Source organism: Pipistrellus kuhlii, unplaced genomic scaffold (assembly GCF_014108245.1).
Source record: "Pipistrellus kuhlii isolate mPipKuh1 unplaced genomic scaffold, mPipKuh1.p scaffold_m20_p_2, whole genome shotgun sequence".
NCBI lineage: Eukaryota > Metazoa > Chordata > Mammalia > Chiroptera > Vespertilionidae > Pipistrellus > Pipistrellus kuhlii.
In genome coordinates, this window is record NW_023425515.1 from 142,085,468 (window position 1) to 142,100,652 (window position 15,185).

General features: G+C 41.5%; 1 protein-coding gene across 2 annotated transcripts in view; it reads left to right on the forward strand.

Annotated features, from left to right (window-relative positions):
* Positions 1 to 464: 464 nt before the first annotated feature.
* USP33 (ubiquitin specific peptidase 33) overlaps positions 465 to 15,185 on the forward strand; it is a 59,635-nt gene continuing 44,914 nt past the window's right edge. For both annotated transcript variants that reach the window (XM_036445527.2, XM_036445528.2), the window contains exon 1: positions 465 to 701. In XM_036445527.2, the coding sequence (XP_036301420.1) occupies positions 663 to 701 (39 nt within the window). In that variant the 5' untranslated portion in view covers positions 465 to 662. The remainder of the gene's footprint in view (positions 702 to 15,185) is intronic.

The window sequence follows — 15,185 nt, forward strand, 5'->3', positions numbered from 1 at the left end:
GGAGCCTCTGTAATCATTCAAGCAAGACGTGCCCGTGGTCCTAGTGCTCTGCATGGCTACTGTCCCTGCACCGCTAACAAATTTGGAGGTGAGCCGAAACCGGTTTGGCTCAGTGGATAGAGCGTCAGCGTGTGGACCGAAAGGTCCCAGGTTCGATTCTGGTCAAGGGCATGCACCTTGGGTGCGGGCACATCCCCAGTGGGGGGTGTGCAAGAGGCAGCTGATTGATGATTCTCTCTCATTGATGTTTCTAACTCTCTATCCCTCTCTCTTCCTCTCTGTAAAAAAACCAATAAAATATATAAAACAAAACAAAACAAAATAAAAAAACAAATTTGGAGGTGAGAACAGGCCTGGGTCTCCCTCCTCACCTGGGCTCCAGGCGCCGTGGCCACGCCCCCTGGGCGGGACGAGCAGTCACCGAAGCCCCGCCCCTCCCCGCCTCTCCCCCGCGACACCCGAGGCGCCTGCGGCGGCCGCGGAGCCACCGGAAGGGGCCTGGGCGGCTGCGGGAAGTGGCCGGTACCGGGGGCGGGGATCCCGAGGATTGCTCCGGAGGATTGCGGTGCCGAGCGGTTTTCCGGACTCCGGGACCCGACACCGGCCGTCTCCGAGGCCCGGGGCGTGAGGCAGGGGCTTGCGGAGGCGCGGCTGCAGGCCCCATGGCCGCGCTGGCGGGGCCCGTGGTGAAGGCCTTGGAGGTGAGGGCGGCGCTGCCGGGAGGGGAGGGGCGCGGGGCCTCCGGGCGCCGGGACTCGGCTCGGCTCCTGGGCGCCGGGCCGGGCGCCGCCGCGGCCTGTGCGGAGGGCAGGGCGGCGGCGCGCGGGCGCGGAGGGGCCTCGGCCGCTCTCGGTGCTCCGGACGCTGCAGGGGTGACCTGGGGGCCGCCGGGGGATGGGGGGAGTCAGCGGAGGACGCGAGCCAGTCGTGCATTTGGGGAAAGGTCCCCAGGGGGCGCCCCTCCCCCCTACCCCACCCCCACCCCGGGCAGTGGGAGGAGAGCAGGGTGAGGCGAGTCCGAAAGAGGGGGCTCCGCTCCTTTCTTGCAGGTCTGCAGCCCCTCGCTGAGGGCGCAGGCAGCTGGGAGCCTGCGGCGCGCTGGCTCCTGGTCGCGGGGTTCACCTTGCGGCGCAGCTGGGGTGTTGGGGCCCATCTGTGCAGTCCCAAGGCTCCTCCCCCGTCATGCATGGTTGTGAGCTGGGAAAACCTAGCTGTCATTGTCCCTGGAATTTTTCTTCCGTTGGTATTGGATCCCATACTGTCCCAGAGGTTATTCCTTACGGCCCGTCCCTCTGCAGGTTTTGTTTGGGTTCAATGTTCGGTGTTGTTTCCCAGTCCTTGACTCTCATTACCAGCCACAAAACGCTCTTTGGCTGTTTAAAAGGGTGCAAGTTGAGCTGTTGGATGGGATTCTTTCTCGGTGTTTTTACATTCAGCTTGAGTATGCTTAGGTTTACATTTTCATGGGATCGGTATCAGGCTGGAAAATTTGGCCTTTAGTGAACATCCAGGCAGGAGCATAGGCTCTACACTGAGGAGGAATTTTGCCACAAGGATTTCTCTGGACTTGCTTACATGATGTTCAGAATTTTTTATTTTTTAAAAATATATTTTATTGATTTTTTTTACAGAGAGGAAGGGAGAGGGATAGAGAGTTAGAAAGCTCAATGTGAGAGAAACATTGGTCAGCTGCCTCCTGCACACACCCCCACTGGGGATGTGCCTGCGACCAAGGTACATGCCCGTGACTGGAATCGAACCTGGGACCCTTCAGTCAGTCGCTCTATCCACTGAGCCAAACCAGTCAGGGCAATGTATAGAATTTTTTAGTTTAATCATTATTTTTCTTCAAGAAATACTGAGTTCTCTACTTTCGTTTCTTTTTAAAAAATACATTTTTATTGATTGCAGAGATGAAGAGGGAGAAGGAGATAGAAACATCAATGATGAAAGAAATCACTGATCCCCTGCCTCCTACCCCCTTACCCCCCAGCTAGGCATCCAGCCCGCAACCTGGGCATGTGCCCTTGACCAGAATCGAACCTGGGACCCTTGGTCTCCACTGAGCCAAACCAGTTAGGGCCCTACTTTTATTTCTGATGGAGACAATTATATCATCTGGAAAGGTCTGACCAAATCAGATAATACACTATTGGCTTTGAAGCTATACAAACAAATATTGTGAGTGAATTCATACTATTAATAGTAATATAAATAAGGGGGAAAAGTAGGACTCTTACTGAAAGCCAGTGGCAATTTTAAGAAAAAGTTGTAGAAACCATGCCAGGAGCTTTATATTCTTTCATTTACTTTGGCAGGATTGCGGGGGGGGGGGGGGGGGGGGGGGGGGGGAGTACAAAGAATATTCTAGGAATAAAATATTTGATTTTCTCCTAGAGGAATAGTCTACTTAAGAATGCTCTTTGGTTTTGATGTGGTTTATTGCCAGTTTCCACTTTTTTTTTTTTTTGCTTTTTTGAGCTCTTTATAAATTACAAATAATTAAATAACATAATAGTTTAGTTTAATGGCATTATATTTTAGTAAATAGTTTTTTAAAAAATATTTGAAATTCTGAGTTGAGATAATTCTTGTATTGCTGTAGAATTTTTATTGACCTTTCACATACACAATCTTATTTGATCCTTATGACAATCCTCTGAGTTAGGAATGCCAAGATATAAAGTCTTTTCCCATGACAAAAGCATTTTGAAGTTGTGTAAGAGCAGAACTTCCTTTAAATCTGAAATGATCTTGCTGAATTAACATTTGATATTATTTGGAATTCAGACAGCTATCAGAGCACAGCAGATGACAGACAGTGGACTTTTTTACAAGAAAATGAAGTATGTAATTGGTCAAAGATTTTTGGTGAGAAAGTAGAAATGTAGTCATTTTTGAAAAAGAAAGGACTAACAGCCTTTTTTAGTGTAGTTTTTATTTTTATTTTTTTAAAAATATTTTTATTGCCGAAACCGGTTTGGCTCAATGGATAGAGCGTCGGCTTGGGGACTGAAAGGTCCCGGGTTCGATTCCGGTCAAGGGCATGTACCTTGGTTGCGGGCATATCCCCAGTAGGGGGTGTGCAAGAGGCAGCTGATCGATGACTCTCTCTCATCGATGTTTCTAACTATCTCTCTCCCTTCCTCTGTACAAAATCAATAAAATATATTAAAAAATATTTTTATTGATTTCAGAGAGGAAGGGAGAGGGAGAGAGAGAAAGAAACATCAATGATGAGAAGAATCATTGATCAGCTGCCTCCTGCATGCCCATGATGGGATCGAGCCTACAACCTGGGCATATGCTCTTGGTTGGAATCAAACCCGGAACCCTTTAGTCCGCAGACTGATGCTCTATCCACTGAACAAAACCAGCTAGGGGTAGTGTAGTTTTTTAAAGAAAATAAAAATAAAAATAAAAACGTCTACATATGATTGCAGGAGCATTTTGTTAAATAGGATAGTTCCAAAGAGTCCAAGATGAGTGCAATGGTTTGTCTATTAAAAGGAGCATAAGCCTTAGCTGACTTAGCTCAGTGGATAGAGCATCGCCCTATGGACTGAAGGGTCCTAGGTTTGATTCTGATCAAGTGCATATGCCCGTGTTGTGGGCTCGATCCCCAGTAGGCAACTGATCAATGATTCTCTCTCATCATTGATGTTTATCTCTCCTCCCTTCCTCTCTGAAATCAATAAAAATACATTTTTTAAAAAGGAGCATGAATTTTGAACAAAATATCATATATATTAAGAGAACCAATATTTAAGAATCAGTGCCTATGTAACCCTAGGTGGTGTGGATCACTTGGTTAAAGTGTTGTCCTATACACTAAAAGGTATCAGATTTCCAGTCAGGGCACATACCCAAATTGAGGGTTTGATCCTGATTGGGTGCATACAGAAGGCAACCAATTGCATGTCTCTCTCTCTCTCTTTCTTTCTTTCTTTCCCCCCTCCTCTCTCTAAAAATCAATTAAAAAAATTTAAAAAGCAATGCATATCCTATATAATAAAAGGCTAGGTGGCGTCCCGTGAAGTCATCACAAGATGGCCACCCTCATGTCATCAAAAGATGGCCATCAAAGGTGGCCGGCAAGGGAGGACAGTTGGGGGCCATCAGGCTGGCAGGGAAGGGCAGTTAGGGGTGACTAGGCCTGCAGGGGAGGGCAACTGGGGGCGATCAGGTTGGCAAGGAAGGGCAGTTGGGGTGAGATCAGGCCTGCAGACAGGTTGAGCATTGTGCAGACAGAATTGTTTAAAATCTGCAGCTGCCTAGGTAGCCTTCATGCAGTTGCACCATTTCATAGCGGTGATGCTGGAGGAACCAGACATGACGCGCTCTAGAGCTGGTCAGATTTATCAATATCAATAATGGGTTGATCAGTCATGGGTCTGCAGGCCCAGGTAACAGGACAGTCTGATTCTTTATCCTGTATAATAAAGAGGTAATGTGCAAATTGATCCCCATGCCCTCACAAGGTAGCTGCCCCCATGTCATCACAAGATGGCTCCTCATTGTCACAAATGGCCAGCAGGGGAGGGCAGTTGAGGGTGACCACGGTGACAGAGGAGAGCCGTTGGAGAAGATTAGGCCAGCAGGAGAGCAGTTAGGTGTTAATCAGGCTGGCAGGAGAAGCGGTTAGGGGGCTATCAAGCTGGCAGGCCGAAGTGGGTTAGGGGCAATCAGGCAGGCAGGGGAGTGGCTAGTAGCCAGCAGTTCTGGATTGTGAGAGGGATGTCCGACTGCCAGTTGAATAGACTGAATTGGAATATGGGCCTTTTTCAATATTAAAAGATTCATTAGATTACCAAGTATATATGCTGATGTGTAATAAATATGAATAACCAGGTGCTTATGTTTCTACAATAAAATTTGAAAATCTGTTCTCTTATTAGAATGGCAGGGTCAGAGTATCGGGTTTGAAACTTGGATGTTGTACTGCTAAGATATCCCCGCCCCAAAAGTAATAACTTGAGAAGCAATTTGAATCTATAAATGGGCAATTGCATATATACATCCAGGTACAATGTGTTATGCATGCATACAGTATGTATCATTCTGCAGCTTCCTTTTTCCCTATTCAATATTATATCCTTTAGTCCATGTTGATAAAATTATCCAACAAGTTCATGCAGTAAAACTGTTGTGTAGTATTCAGTTATGGATATACCACTTATATATTCATCAAATGATATTTTTAAAACATTTTAAAACCAATAGTGAGATTATAGATTATCTAGAAAGCAAAGAGGAGAATATTTCCATTTCAGTGGCTAACATTGGTTATAAAGGAAAATGTATAGTTTAAATACTTTTATTTTAAGCCAATAAAAAGTAAGAAAACTCAGAACTCATGTTTAGGGATTAAAAATAAAATAAAAAACAAGTAGGACATGTAGATTAAAGATAAAACTGTAATTAATGAAATTGGAAACAAAACAAAAATAGTGGAAAGGATAAATCCCAAAGCTGGCTCTTAGCAAAAACTAATGAATTAGATAACCTCTAAGAGAAGGGGGGAAAAATTGGAGTAAAAATACACAAGTTTAGGAATGAGAAAGTAAACACCTAGATATGAGTGATTAATGGGACTTTTATGCAAATTTTCTTGAGAATAATACTTGCAATGCTATGATGCCAAAATTGAAAATCAAGAGGAAAGAGATGATTTTATAGCAAAATATAAACTAATGGAATTGACCCAATAAGTGAAAAACTTGAACTGACTTATTCCTACTAAAGGATCAAAGAGATGATGGAAGATCTGTTCTTTTTTTCTTTTCTTTATTGATTAAGGTATTACATATGTGTCCTTATGCCCCCATTGCGGGCGCTCCGTCCCCCTCCCCCCACTCATGTCCTCACTCCCCTGTTGTCTGTGCCCATTGGTTAGGCTTATATGCATGCATACAAGTTCTTTGATGGATCTCTCCCCCTTAACCCCACCCTCCCTGCCTTCCCTCTGAGGTTTGACTGTCTGATCAATGCTTCTCTGTCTCTGGATCTGTTTTTGTTCATCAGTTTATATTGTTTATTATATTCCACAAATGAGTGAGATCATTTGATAGTTATCTTTCTTCCAACTGACTTATTTTGCTTAGCATGATGCTCTCCAGGTCCATCTATTCTGATCTGTTCTTGAAAGAGGCAGCTGAGCAGATGGTGTCACAGTTGTTTCATTTAATTTATAAAGAACACTAGAGGCATGGTGCACAGATTCATGCACCAGTGAGGTCCCTCGGCCTGGTCTGTGGGGATTGGGCCAAAACTGGCTCTCTGACATCCCCCGAGGGGTCCTGGATTGCAAGAGGGCACAGGCCAGGCTGAGGGTTCCCTCCAGTGCATGATCAAGGCTGGGGAGGGATCACAGGAGGGCTCCAGGACATGTCCGGCCCATCTTGTCCAGTCTTGCTCAGCTGGACCCAGCAGCAAGCTAACCTACCAGTTGGAGCATCTGCCCCTTGGTGACCAGTGTGCATCATAGCGATTGGTCGAATAGTCGGACTTAGCATATTAGGCTTTTATTATGTGGGATAATATAATATAGGAAAAAAACCCTTTTGTGGTATAGAATATGCAGAGCTACTTGTGCCACGCCAGCACAGCCAAGGGTTCAGCAAGCCTGAGGATGGGCTGGTGAAGGATGAAGAAAAAGACAAAGAGAATAAACTGGGTCTAGGTGGATCTTCTGTGCCTGGCTGAGGCCACAGAACAGATGCAACTGCAAGAAGATGGTTTATTTTATAGTCAGAGGTAATTTACAACATTCTTGTAAATTTCACTTGTTTTGCCAGCTTTTTTGTTGCACTTCCCATAGCTCATTAGCTACCCAGGAAAGATCTAGGGAGCAGTCACAAGATCAAGCCTAATTATGCTTAGAGGGCTATGCCCTTGAAACTGGGACTTGTTTGTGTCTTTGCCAGCAGGTCAGTCCGAGGCTTAACCCTATAACAGCTCCCTACAGCTACTCAGTACATTCTGCCAAGAACACATTTTTATCCCTGATAAAAGTGTTTTCCAAAAAGATTAGTCCCACTTATGTATAGAAACACAAAATTTCTAAATATAGTATTTGGCAATAGAATCTAGATATGGAGCATTAGACTAATAGTATATTTGACCCAATATTGTACCATTGCAAGGATCATTAGTATCAAATTTGTTAATATAATAGATTATATCAACAAATGAAGCAAGGAGTAATAGTAAGCCATTAGTAGCTGCTGAGTAGACATTTGGTAAAGTTTATCAAGATAATTTCTAATTTAAAAAAAACAGGTAAATTAAGAATAGAAGGAAATGCTCAGCTGTCATGGATCAGTGGTTGAGCATCTACCTCTGAAACTGGAGGTCACAGTTTGATTCCCAGTAAGTGCACATAACTGGGTTGTGGGCTCAACTCCAGTAGGTGATCAGTGATTCTCTCTCCCTTCCTCTCTGAAATATATATATATATATATATATATATATATATATACACACACACACACACACACACACACACACACACACATATACATACACACACACACACACACACACATATACATATATATATATATTAGAGAGAGAGAATGGAAGAAAATTAAGCAGATGTCCTAAGTGGCAAAACTACTAAAACAAAGACCCAAACATGGATGCTTTTGACCACTTTTATATTGAAGATAGCTTTAGAAGTCCTAGTAAATACATTAAAACAGTATGATTATTGTTATTAATATTAGAGAATAAGAGCTAAAATGGTCATGTTTTTTCATTTATTCAGAAAATAGCCAAGGGAACTGTGAAAAGGAATAGTGAAAGATTTTATAGTTATAAAAATATATAAACTTTATAACCAGATCAATATGAATTTTTTAAAATATATTTTATTGATTTTTTACAGAGAGGAGAAGAGAGGGATAGAGCGCTAGAAACGTCAATGAGAGAGAAACATCAACCAGCTGCCTCTTGCACACCCCCTACCGGGGATGTGCCCGCAACCAAGGTACATGCCCTTGACCGGAATCGAACCCGGGACCTTTCAGTCCGCAGACCAACGCTCTACCACTGAGTCAAACCGGTTTCGGCTATAACCAGATCAATATGGTATTGTAATAGATTAGTAGAGGAAAATAGTGCATATAGAAATATATTATGTTCAAATTTAATGAAGGGTAAAGATAGTGTTACTGTTCCTTCAGTGGGAAATGGATAGATTATGTAATAAGTGGCGCTGCCCATCTGGAAGAAAATTGGGTTTCTGTCTTAAGACAAACTCCAGATGGATTAAAGCTTTGTAAAAAAGTATTTAAGTTTATTCTACAGCTTTAGTTAAATAAAAGATTAGGAATTCAGAGCCAATATAAAATAAGAGTTGTGTTTGATTTTATAAAAATGAAAATGTTTAATGATAAAGGACCATAAGAGAGTTAATAGCAGGATTGGTACTAAAACAGACATAGAGACTAATGGAATAGCATAGAGAGCCCAGAAATAACCCCTGCATAAGGTGGGGCTAAAGTAGTTTTACATATTTGAGTACATGAAACACAGAGTTTATTTTTGTATCATTATTTATTACTAGTGACCCAGTGCATGAAGTTTGTGCACATTAAAAAGGGATTAATTAGAGGAAATAATTTGAAATTTTTTAATTATATTAATAGAAGTGTCAGAGATGAAAGAAAATTAGTAGAATGTGTATCAAAACCTTCCTCCTGTCAGAGTCTGGGGCTCACCATGGGACCCAGAGTCAAGTCCCCGCCCACCAACATGCACCTCAAAATTATGTGAGACCCAGACCCTCCCACCCTTCACTGGACTAGATCCAGACCTGGCTAGTCCCACCCTTGTCAAACCCTGCTGGGCATGGAATGTGGCCTCAGGTCCCCTGGCCCTGTGCCAGGATGGGGGGGGCATGACCTGAGGTAGCCCAGCTCAGGGCAAGGGGCATGCCTTGAAGTCCCACCATGTGGGGACACGGCCTGAAGTCCCCCAGCCTGGCACTGGGGCAGGGGGAGCAGTTTGAGGTCCCCTAGTCCAGCACGAGGACAAGAAGCGCACCTTGAGGTCCCCTGTCAAGCCCCATAGAGGCGGGGGAGCGGGTAGCTTCAGGTTCCTGATGATTGCTTTGTTAAGGATCCTTATGGTACCTTGGCCTCATCTGTGGGTGCTGCATCTTTGTGATGGAGTGATGGTCAATTAGCATATTCCATCCTTATTAGATAGGATTATATTATTTTCCATACAAACTACTATAAACCTGCTTTTGCCCCACCCTGTATATAGTCAAATGTTTTTTGATAGGAGTGCCAACACTATTTAATGGAAAGGGGCAGTCTTTTCAACAAAGATATTGGGCAAACTGTATATCCACGTGCAAAAATATAAAGTTGAACCCTTACACCAAATACAAAAATTGACTCACTGAGTCAAAGGCCTAAATGTAAGAAATACTAAAACTCTTAGAAGAAAATATATGGTGAAAAGTTTGTGATATTGATATTTGATAGTAATTTCTTAGATATAACACCAAAAGCACAGGAAACAAAACTAAATAGGTAAATTGGACTATATCAAATTAAAAACAATTATTTATGAAAGAACACAAAGTTTGTGACATTGATATTTGATAGTGATTTCTTAGATATAACATCAAAAGCACAGGCAACAAAACTAAATAGGTAAATTGGATTATATAAAATTAAAAACAATTCTTTTTGAAAGAACACAATCAACAGAGTGAAATGGGAGAAAATATTTGCAAATCATGTACAATAAGCAATTAAATACACAGAATATATAAAGGACTTTTACAACTCAACAATAAAAATGCAAACAATCCCATTAAGGCAGAGCTTTCTGAGTGCTCTATATTATTAACTGTATATTATGAAGTCTTTCAACTCTGGCTAATGGGAACACAAACTTACGTTGGCTTTGAGAATTGTTCTACCTATTCCTTTCCAGTACTTTCTCCTGCTTAGGGTAGTTTAATCACATATATATGCTCGTCAGTACTTAGCTGAAGACAATGGTATCTCTATAAATCTTGTGAGTTCACTCACTTTCTGTTTATTTTTATTTATTTATTTATTTTATGTTTTATGTTCTTGCTTTTATTTTTTATTTTTTATTTTTTTAAATAAATCTGTATTGTTCAGATTATTACAAATGTGTTCTTCTTCCCCGCCTCAATTGCTCCACTCCACCAGGTTCCCACCCCACTCTCTGTCCTTTCCCCATCCCCCATTGTCCTCATCCATAGGTGAACAGTTTATGTTCAGTCTCTTCCTGCACTCCCACTCCCCTTTTCCCCAAGAATTGTCAGTCCACTCCCCTTCCATCCCTCTGATTCTATTATATTCACCAGTTAATATTGTTCATCCGATTTTTTGATTCCTTTGGTTTTTAGATTCACTTGTTGATAGTTACGTATTTGTTGTTCATAATTTTTATCTTTATCTTCTTCCTCTTCCTAAATAACCCCCTTCAGCAATTCATATAATTCTGGTTTGGCGGTGATGAACTCTTTTAGCTTTTTTTTATTTGTGAAGCTCTTTATCTGGCCTTCGATTCTGAGTGATAGCTTTGCTGGATAGAGTATTTTTGGCTGTAGGTTCTTTCTATTCATCACCTTGAATATTTCTTGCCATTCCCGTCTGGCCTGCATGGTTTCTGTTGAGAAATCAGCTAATAATCGTATAGGTGCTCCTTTATAGGTAGCTACCTGCTTTTCTCTTGCTGCTTTTAATCTCTCTTTGTCTTTTGCTCTTGGAATTTTAATTATGATGTGTCTTGGTGTAGTCCTTGGATTTCTTTTGTTTGGGGTTCTGTGAGCTTCCTGGACTTGTAAGTCTATTTCTTTCCCCAGGTGGGGAAAGTTTTCTGTCACTATTTCTTTCAGTATGTTTTCGGTATCTTGCTCTCTCTCTGCTTCTGGGACCCCCATAATTCTGATGTTGGTTCTCTTGAAGTTGTCCCAGAGGTTTCTTACACTATCTTCAACTTTCTGGATTCTCTTATCTTCTTGCTTTTGTGGAGGAGTGTCCTCTGGCTCTTTGTGTTCTAAATCTTTGTCTTGATTCTTGCGATCTTCCAGTCTGTTTTTAGGACTTTGTATAATATTTTTTTTTCAGACAATGTTTTCTTCATTTCTTGTTGATCCCTTATTATTTCTAGTTGCTCCTTTTTCATAGCCTCATAGGTCTCATTTATTTTATCGGCCTTTTTTAGGATATTGTTGAATAACCTTATAACTGTAGTTTTGAATTCAATGTCCAATCTTTCTTTTCCTCCATCTCCTTCCTTTGTGTCCTGCCTCTTGTCTGCATTTTAGTTTCCCTGATTTGATGGAACAGTTTTGTGTGCTAGGTGTTCTGGTAGAGCCCAGTAACACAGCCTTCCCCGTAACCTGTGGTGGACAGTCTTGGTATAGCCTTTTATGGGCTCTGTGTGCAGTCTTGTTAAGCCTTGCTTATTGTTGGTATCACTGGGAAGCGTTGATCTCCAAGCCAATTGGCTGTGAGGATCAGCAGTGTCTCAGCTAGGAGGGTTTCTGTACTCCGCTCGGATAGGGCGGGGTCTCGGGATGGCGCAGACATCTTTGGTTCCCTGTCAGTCTCGCCTTAGAAAAGTCCTGTTTGGGTGAGTTTCGGAACATTGGTTGCAGGCGCACGCACCTCCTTGGTAAAGGCGCAGACAAGCTTTGGATTCCTGCAAGTCCCTCCTTAGAGAAAGCCAGCCTCTGGGAGAGCTTCTGTGCTCAGCTTGGATGGGGCGGAGTCTCGGGTTGGTGCAGACAGGCTTGTTTTCCCTTCGGCTCCTCCCCAAGTTGCTCTTCCCCAAGTCTTGCAGTAATGGCCTTTGGCTTCCAACACCTCCGAGAGATCTCTGCCCACTGCCTGACAGTCTGGCCTCTCCATGAATGGGGCCGTCTATCAGAGCAATAGGGCGATTCTGTTTTTCTCTCGAAGAAGAAAGCCAGCCACATGTTAGCTGTCCACCCTCTCCGCGCGCCGGGAGTAAGCCAGCAGCAATCTCAGTCCGGCCCTCCCTCTCCATGTGCTGGGAGTAAGCCAGCGCCTTTTCGCACGCACAGTTCTCTGTACCTTCACAGTTCCCGAGGTTCAGTGTGCCTTCTCTCTCCTTCCCAGATGGTAGAGCCTCCTCTCAGCCAGCCGTCCGGTGCTTCAGGGCGTTTTCCAGTTCTAAATTCAAATTTGTTGTGGTAGGCTGTATTCGGGTGTCTACCCTATGCCGTCATTTTGGTTTCTCTATGTTCTTGCTTTCACTCTCTGTCTAATTCTTTCCTCTCTATTACTTGACTGTGATTTTTAGCTACCTTTGGCCTCCCTGAATTTTCACCTCTACCTGTACTGAGGCCTAGAAATTTTCTCCAACCAGTAAGCTGGGACAGTCACCTTGTTTTTATTTCTAAGGCAGTGTTTCTCAAACTTTTGACATATGTGTATCCCTTCTATAATTTTCGTAACGCTGAGTACCCCTCGTATTCATGAAAATGTAGAATTAGGCGCAGCTAAGCACGATGCAGTGCATATCTCCATCAAACTCCAGTGCAACGTGTACCCCCACCAAACTCTTCCTGTACCCCTTAAGGTATGCGTACCACACTTTGGGAAACACTGTTCTAAGGGATCAATGCCTGAAAACCATTGTTTTATATATTTTGTCTGGCTTTTTAGTTATTTAATGTGAAAAAATAAATCTGCTCCTTGTTATTCCATCATGGCTGGCAGTGGAATTAATTATCTAAGAGGGAAGAGATACCTAACCACAAAAGGAAGTGAGAGGTGGGTGGGAAAGTTTGCCAAATCCTCCCCCAAATATTAAGAAATGAAAAATATTAGCAGTTATTTTAAGTTTAACTTCATGCTCTGAAAGTTTGGGTCATGGCTTATTTAACAATATTATATGATAACTAGTGGCCTGGAGCTCAGATTCATAAACATTGAAAGGAAATTAATTAGAAGAAAGACTCATGTGGTAGTTACATTACTGCAAAAAAAAATGTCAAAATAGTATCAACATATATAATATAGTATTATAAAATAAAAACACACATACGATTGGTGCCAGCAAGAGCTTTATATGCACGAGTCAACATTTATTTTTAAATTGCCAGTGCGCATCTTATGTAACGATTGATCAGTTGGACAGATGTACAGTCGATCATTTAGCCTTTTACATATATAGGTGTAATATTTAGAAATAATTATTTATTTTCAATTAGCCCCAGAGTGATTATTCCTATTGTATTTTGTAGGTAACAGTATAATATTGGACTCATTATTTTATTTTATCAAAACTTTTTGTTTAATGTTTTTACTAATGTGTTAATATTTATAACTCTTTATTATTTCCTAGTAAGTTTCTTAATTTTCCCCTGGTATTCTCAAACCCCAAAGATGAACTAATGACATGAAAAGCCCTATTATTAAGAATTTATAGCCCAAAGAAGATGGATAAATACTGAGTTATATTTTAGACTTTTTATTTGGAAGTCACTTTATATATCCAGTCAACTCTATAATTTATAAAATTTGTAATGGAGATAGATAAAATTTAGTGACTTTATAGTATTCTGATCATGCTTTTCTCATAAGTTATTATGATGTTTTGGAGAAATTAAGTGGATTGATATTGCAGAACACTTTGCCTTCTGTTTATTTTAATGAAATTGAGGAAACTTTTGAAGAATATTGGGAAAATGATAGTTAATTGGGGAAACTACCTCAGTCTTTTTTTTTTTTTTTAATATATTTTATTGATTTTTTACAGAGAGGAAGAGAGAGGGATAGAGAGTTAGAAACATCAATGAGAGAGAAACATCGATCAGCTGCCTCTTGCACATCCCCTACTGGGGATGTGCCCACAACCAGGGTACGTGCTCTTGACCGGAATCGAACTTGGGACCTTTCAGTCCGCAGGCCGTTGCTCTATCCACTGAGCCAAACTGGTTTCGGCAACTACCTCAGTCTTAAACTGGTGGTCTCATGTAGAGAGAGGTATCAGACCTTATTCGTCATATTAAAGAAACACTATAAAGATGTGATGCAGAGAGCCCAATAAAATTTTATGAATATATGTATGTGCAGTACTGTGTAGACAAACACACACACACACGACATATACTACCTCATTAAATCCTTACATTAACCCCATAAGTTAGGGATGCCATTCTGCTCTTTTTTCTTTTTTTATTTAATATATTTTATTGATTTTTTTTTTACAGAGAGGAAGGGAGAGAGATAGTTAGAAACATCAATGAGAGAGAATCATCCATCACCTGCCTCCTGCACACCCCCTACTGGGGATCTGCCCGCAACCGAGGTACATGCCCTTGACTGGAATCAAACCCGGGACCTTTTAGTCGCAGGCCGACACTCTACCAGTTTCGGCCATTCCGCTCTTATTGTTATCCTCAAGTTTGACTTCAGAGTCCTTGCTCTTATCCATAAGATATACATGTGTGTTCAAGTCCTAGTTTCATCAACTGTTGACCGTGTGAACCAAGTCAGGTTTGCTTCTGTAGCCTTAGATGCAAATGAAGATAATGGTACCTACCTCACTCACAGTTGTTGAAAGGGTCATATGATAATGTGGGTCTCAACTTGGGACGATTTTGCCGCCTACAGGACATAATTTTACACTGTGTAGTGATTTTGGTTATCAAAGTTTAGAGTGGTGGTGAGGTGTTCTGACAGAAATCCTGCTAAACATTAGGACAGCACCCCTCAACAAATAATTGTCTGGCCCAAAGTGTCAATGGTGCTAAGATTGAGAAACTTTGACATAAAGTGACTATCCTGGTATATTGCTAGGATAGCAGACAATTTCATTTATTAGTATATTATCAGAAGGGGCTGCTGCTAGTTTGAAAATGAAGGTATCCATTTGCATTTTTTTTCCTTTTCAGTTTCTATTTCAGTATAAGTGTTCATTTTTTTTTTTTTTAGAGGATAAAAATATTTAATTGAATAACTTGAAAATTTCCCTTTCGTTTATTTGTAAAAAGTAAAATGAGAGGGAGAAAGGGGAAAAAGCAGTAAAAGTAATGGAGAAACAAACTTAACATGGATTCATGAATGTCAATTTTAATAAAATATATAGTATTAGAGACATTTTCAATGTTTAAATTAACTTTATGAAAGTAATCTAAGTATATTTGAAAATATACT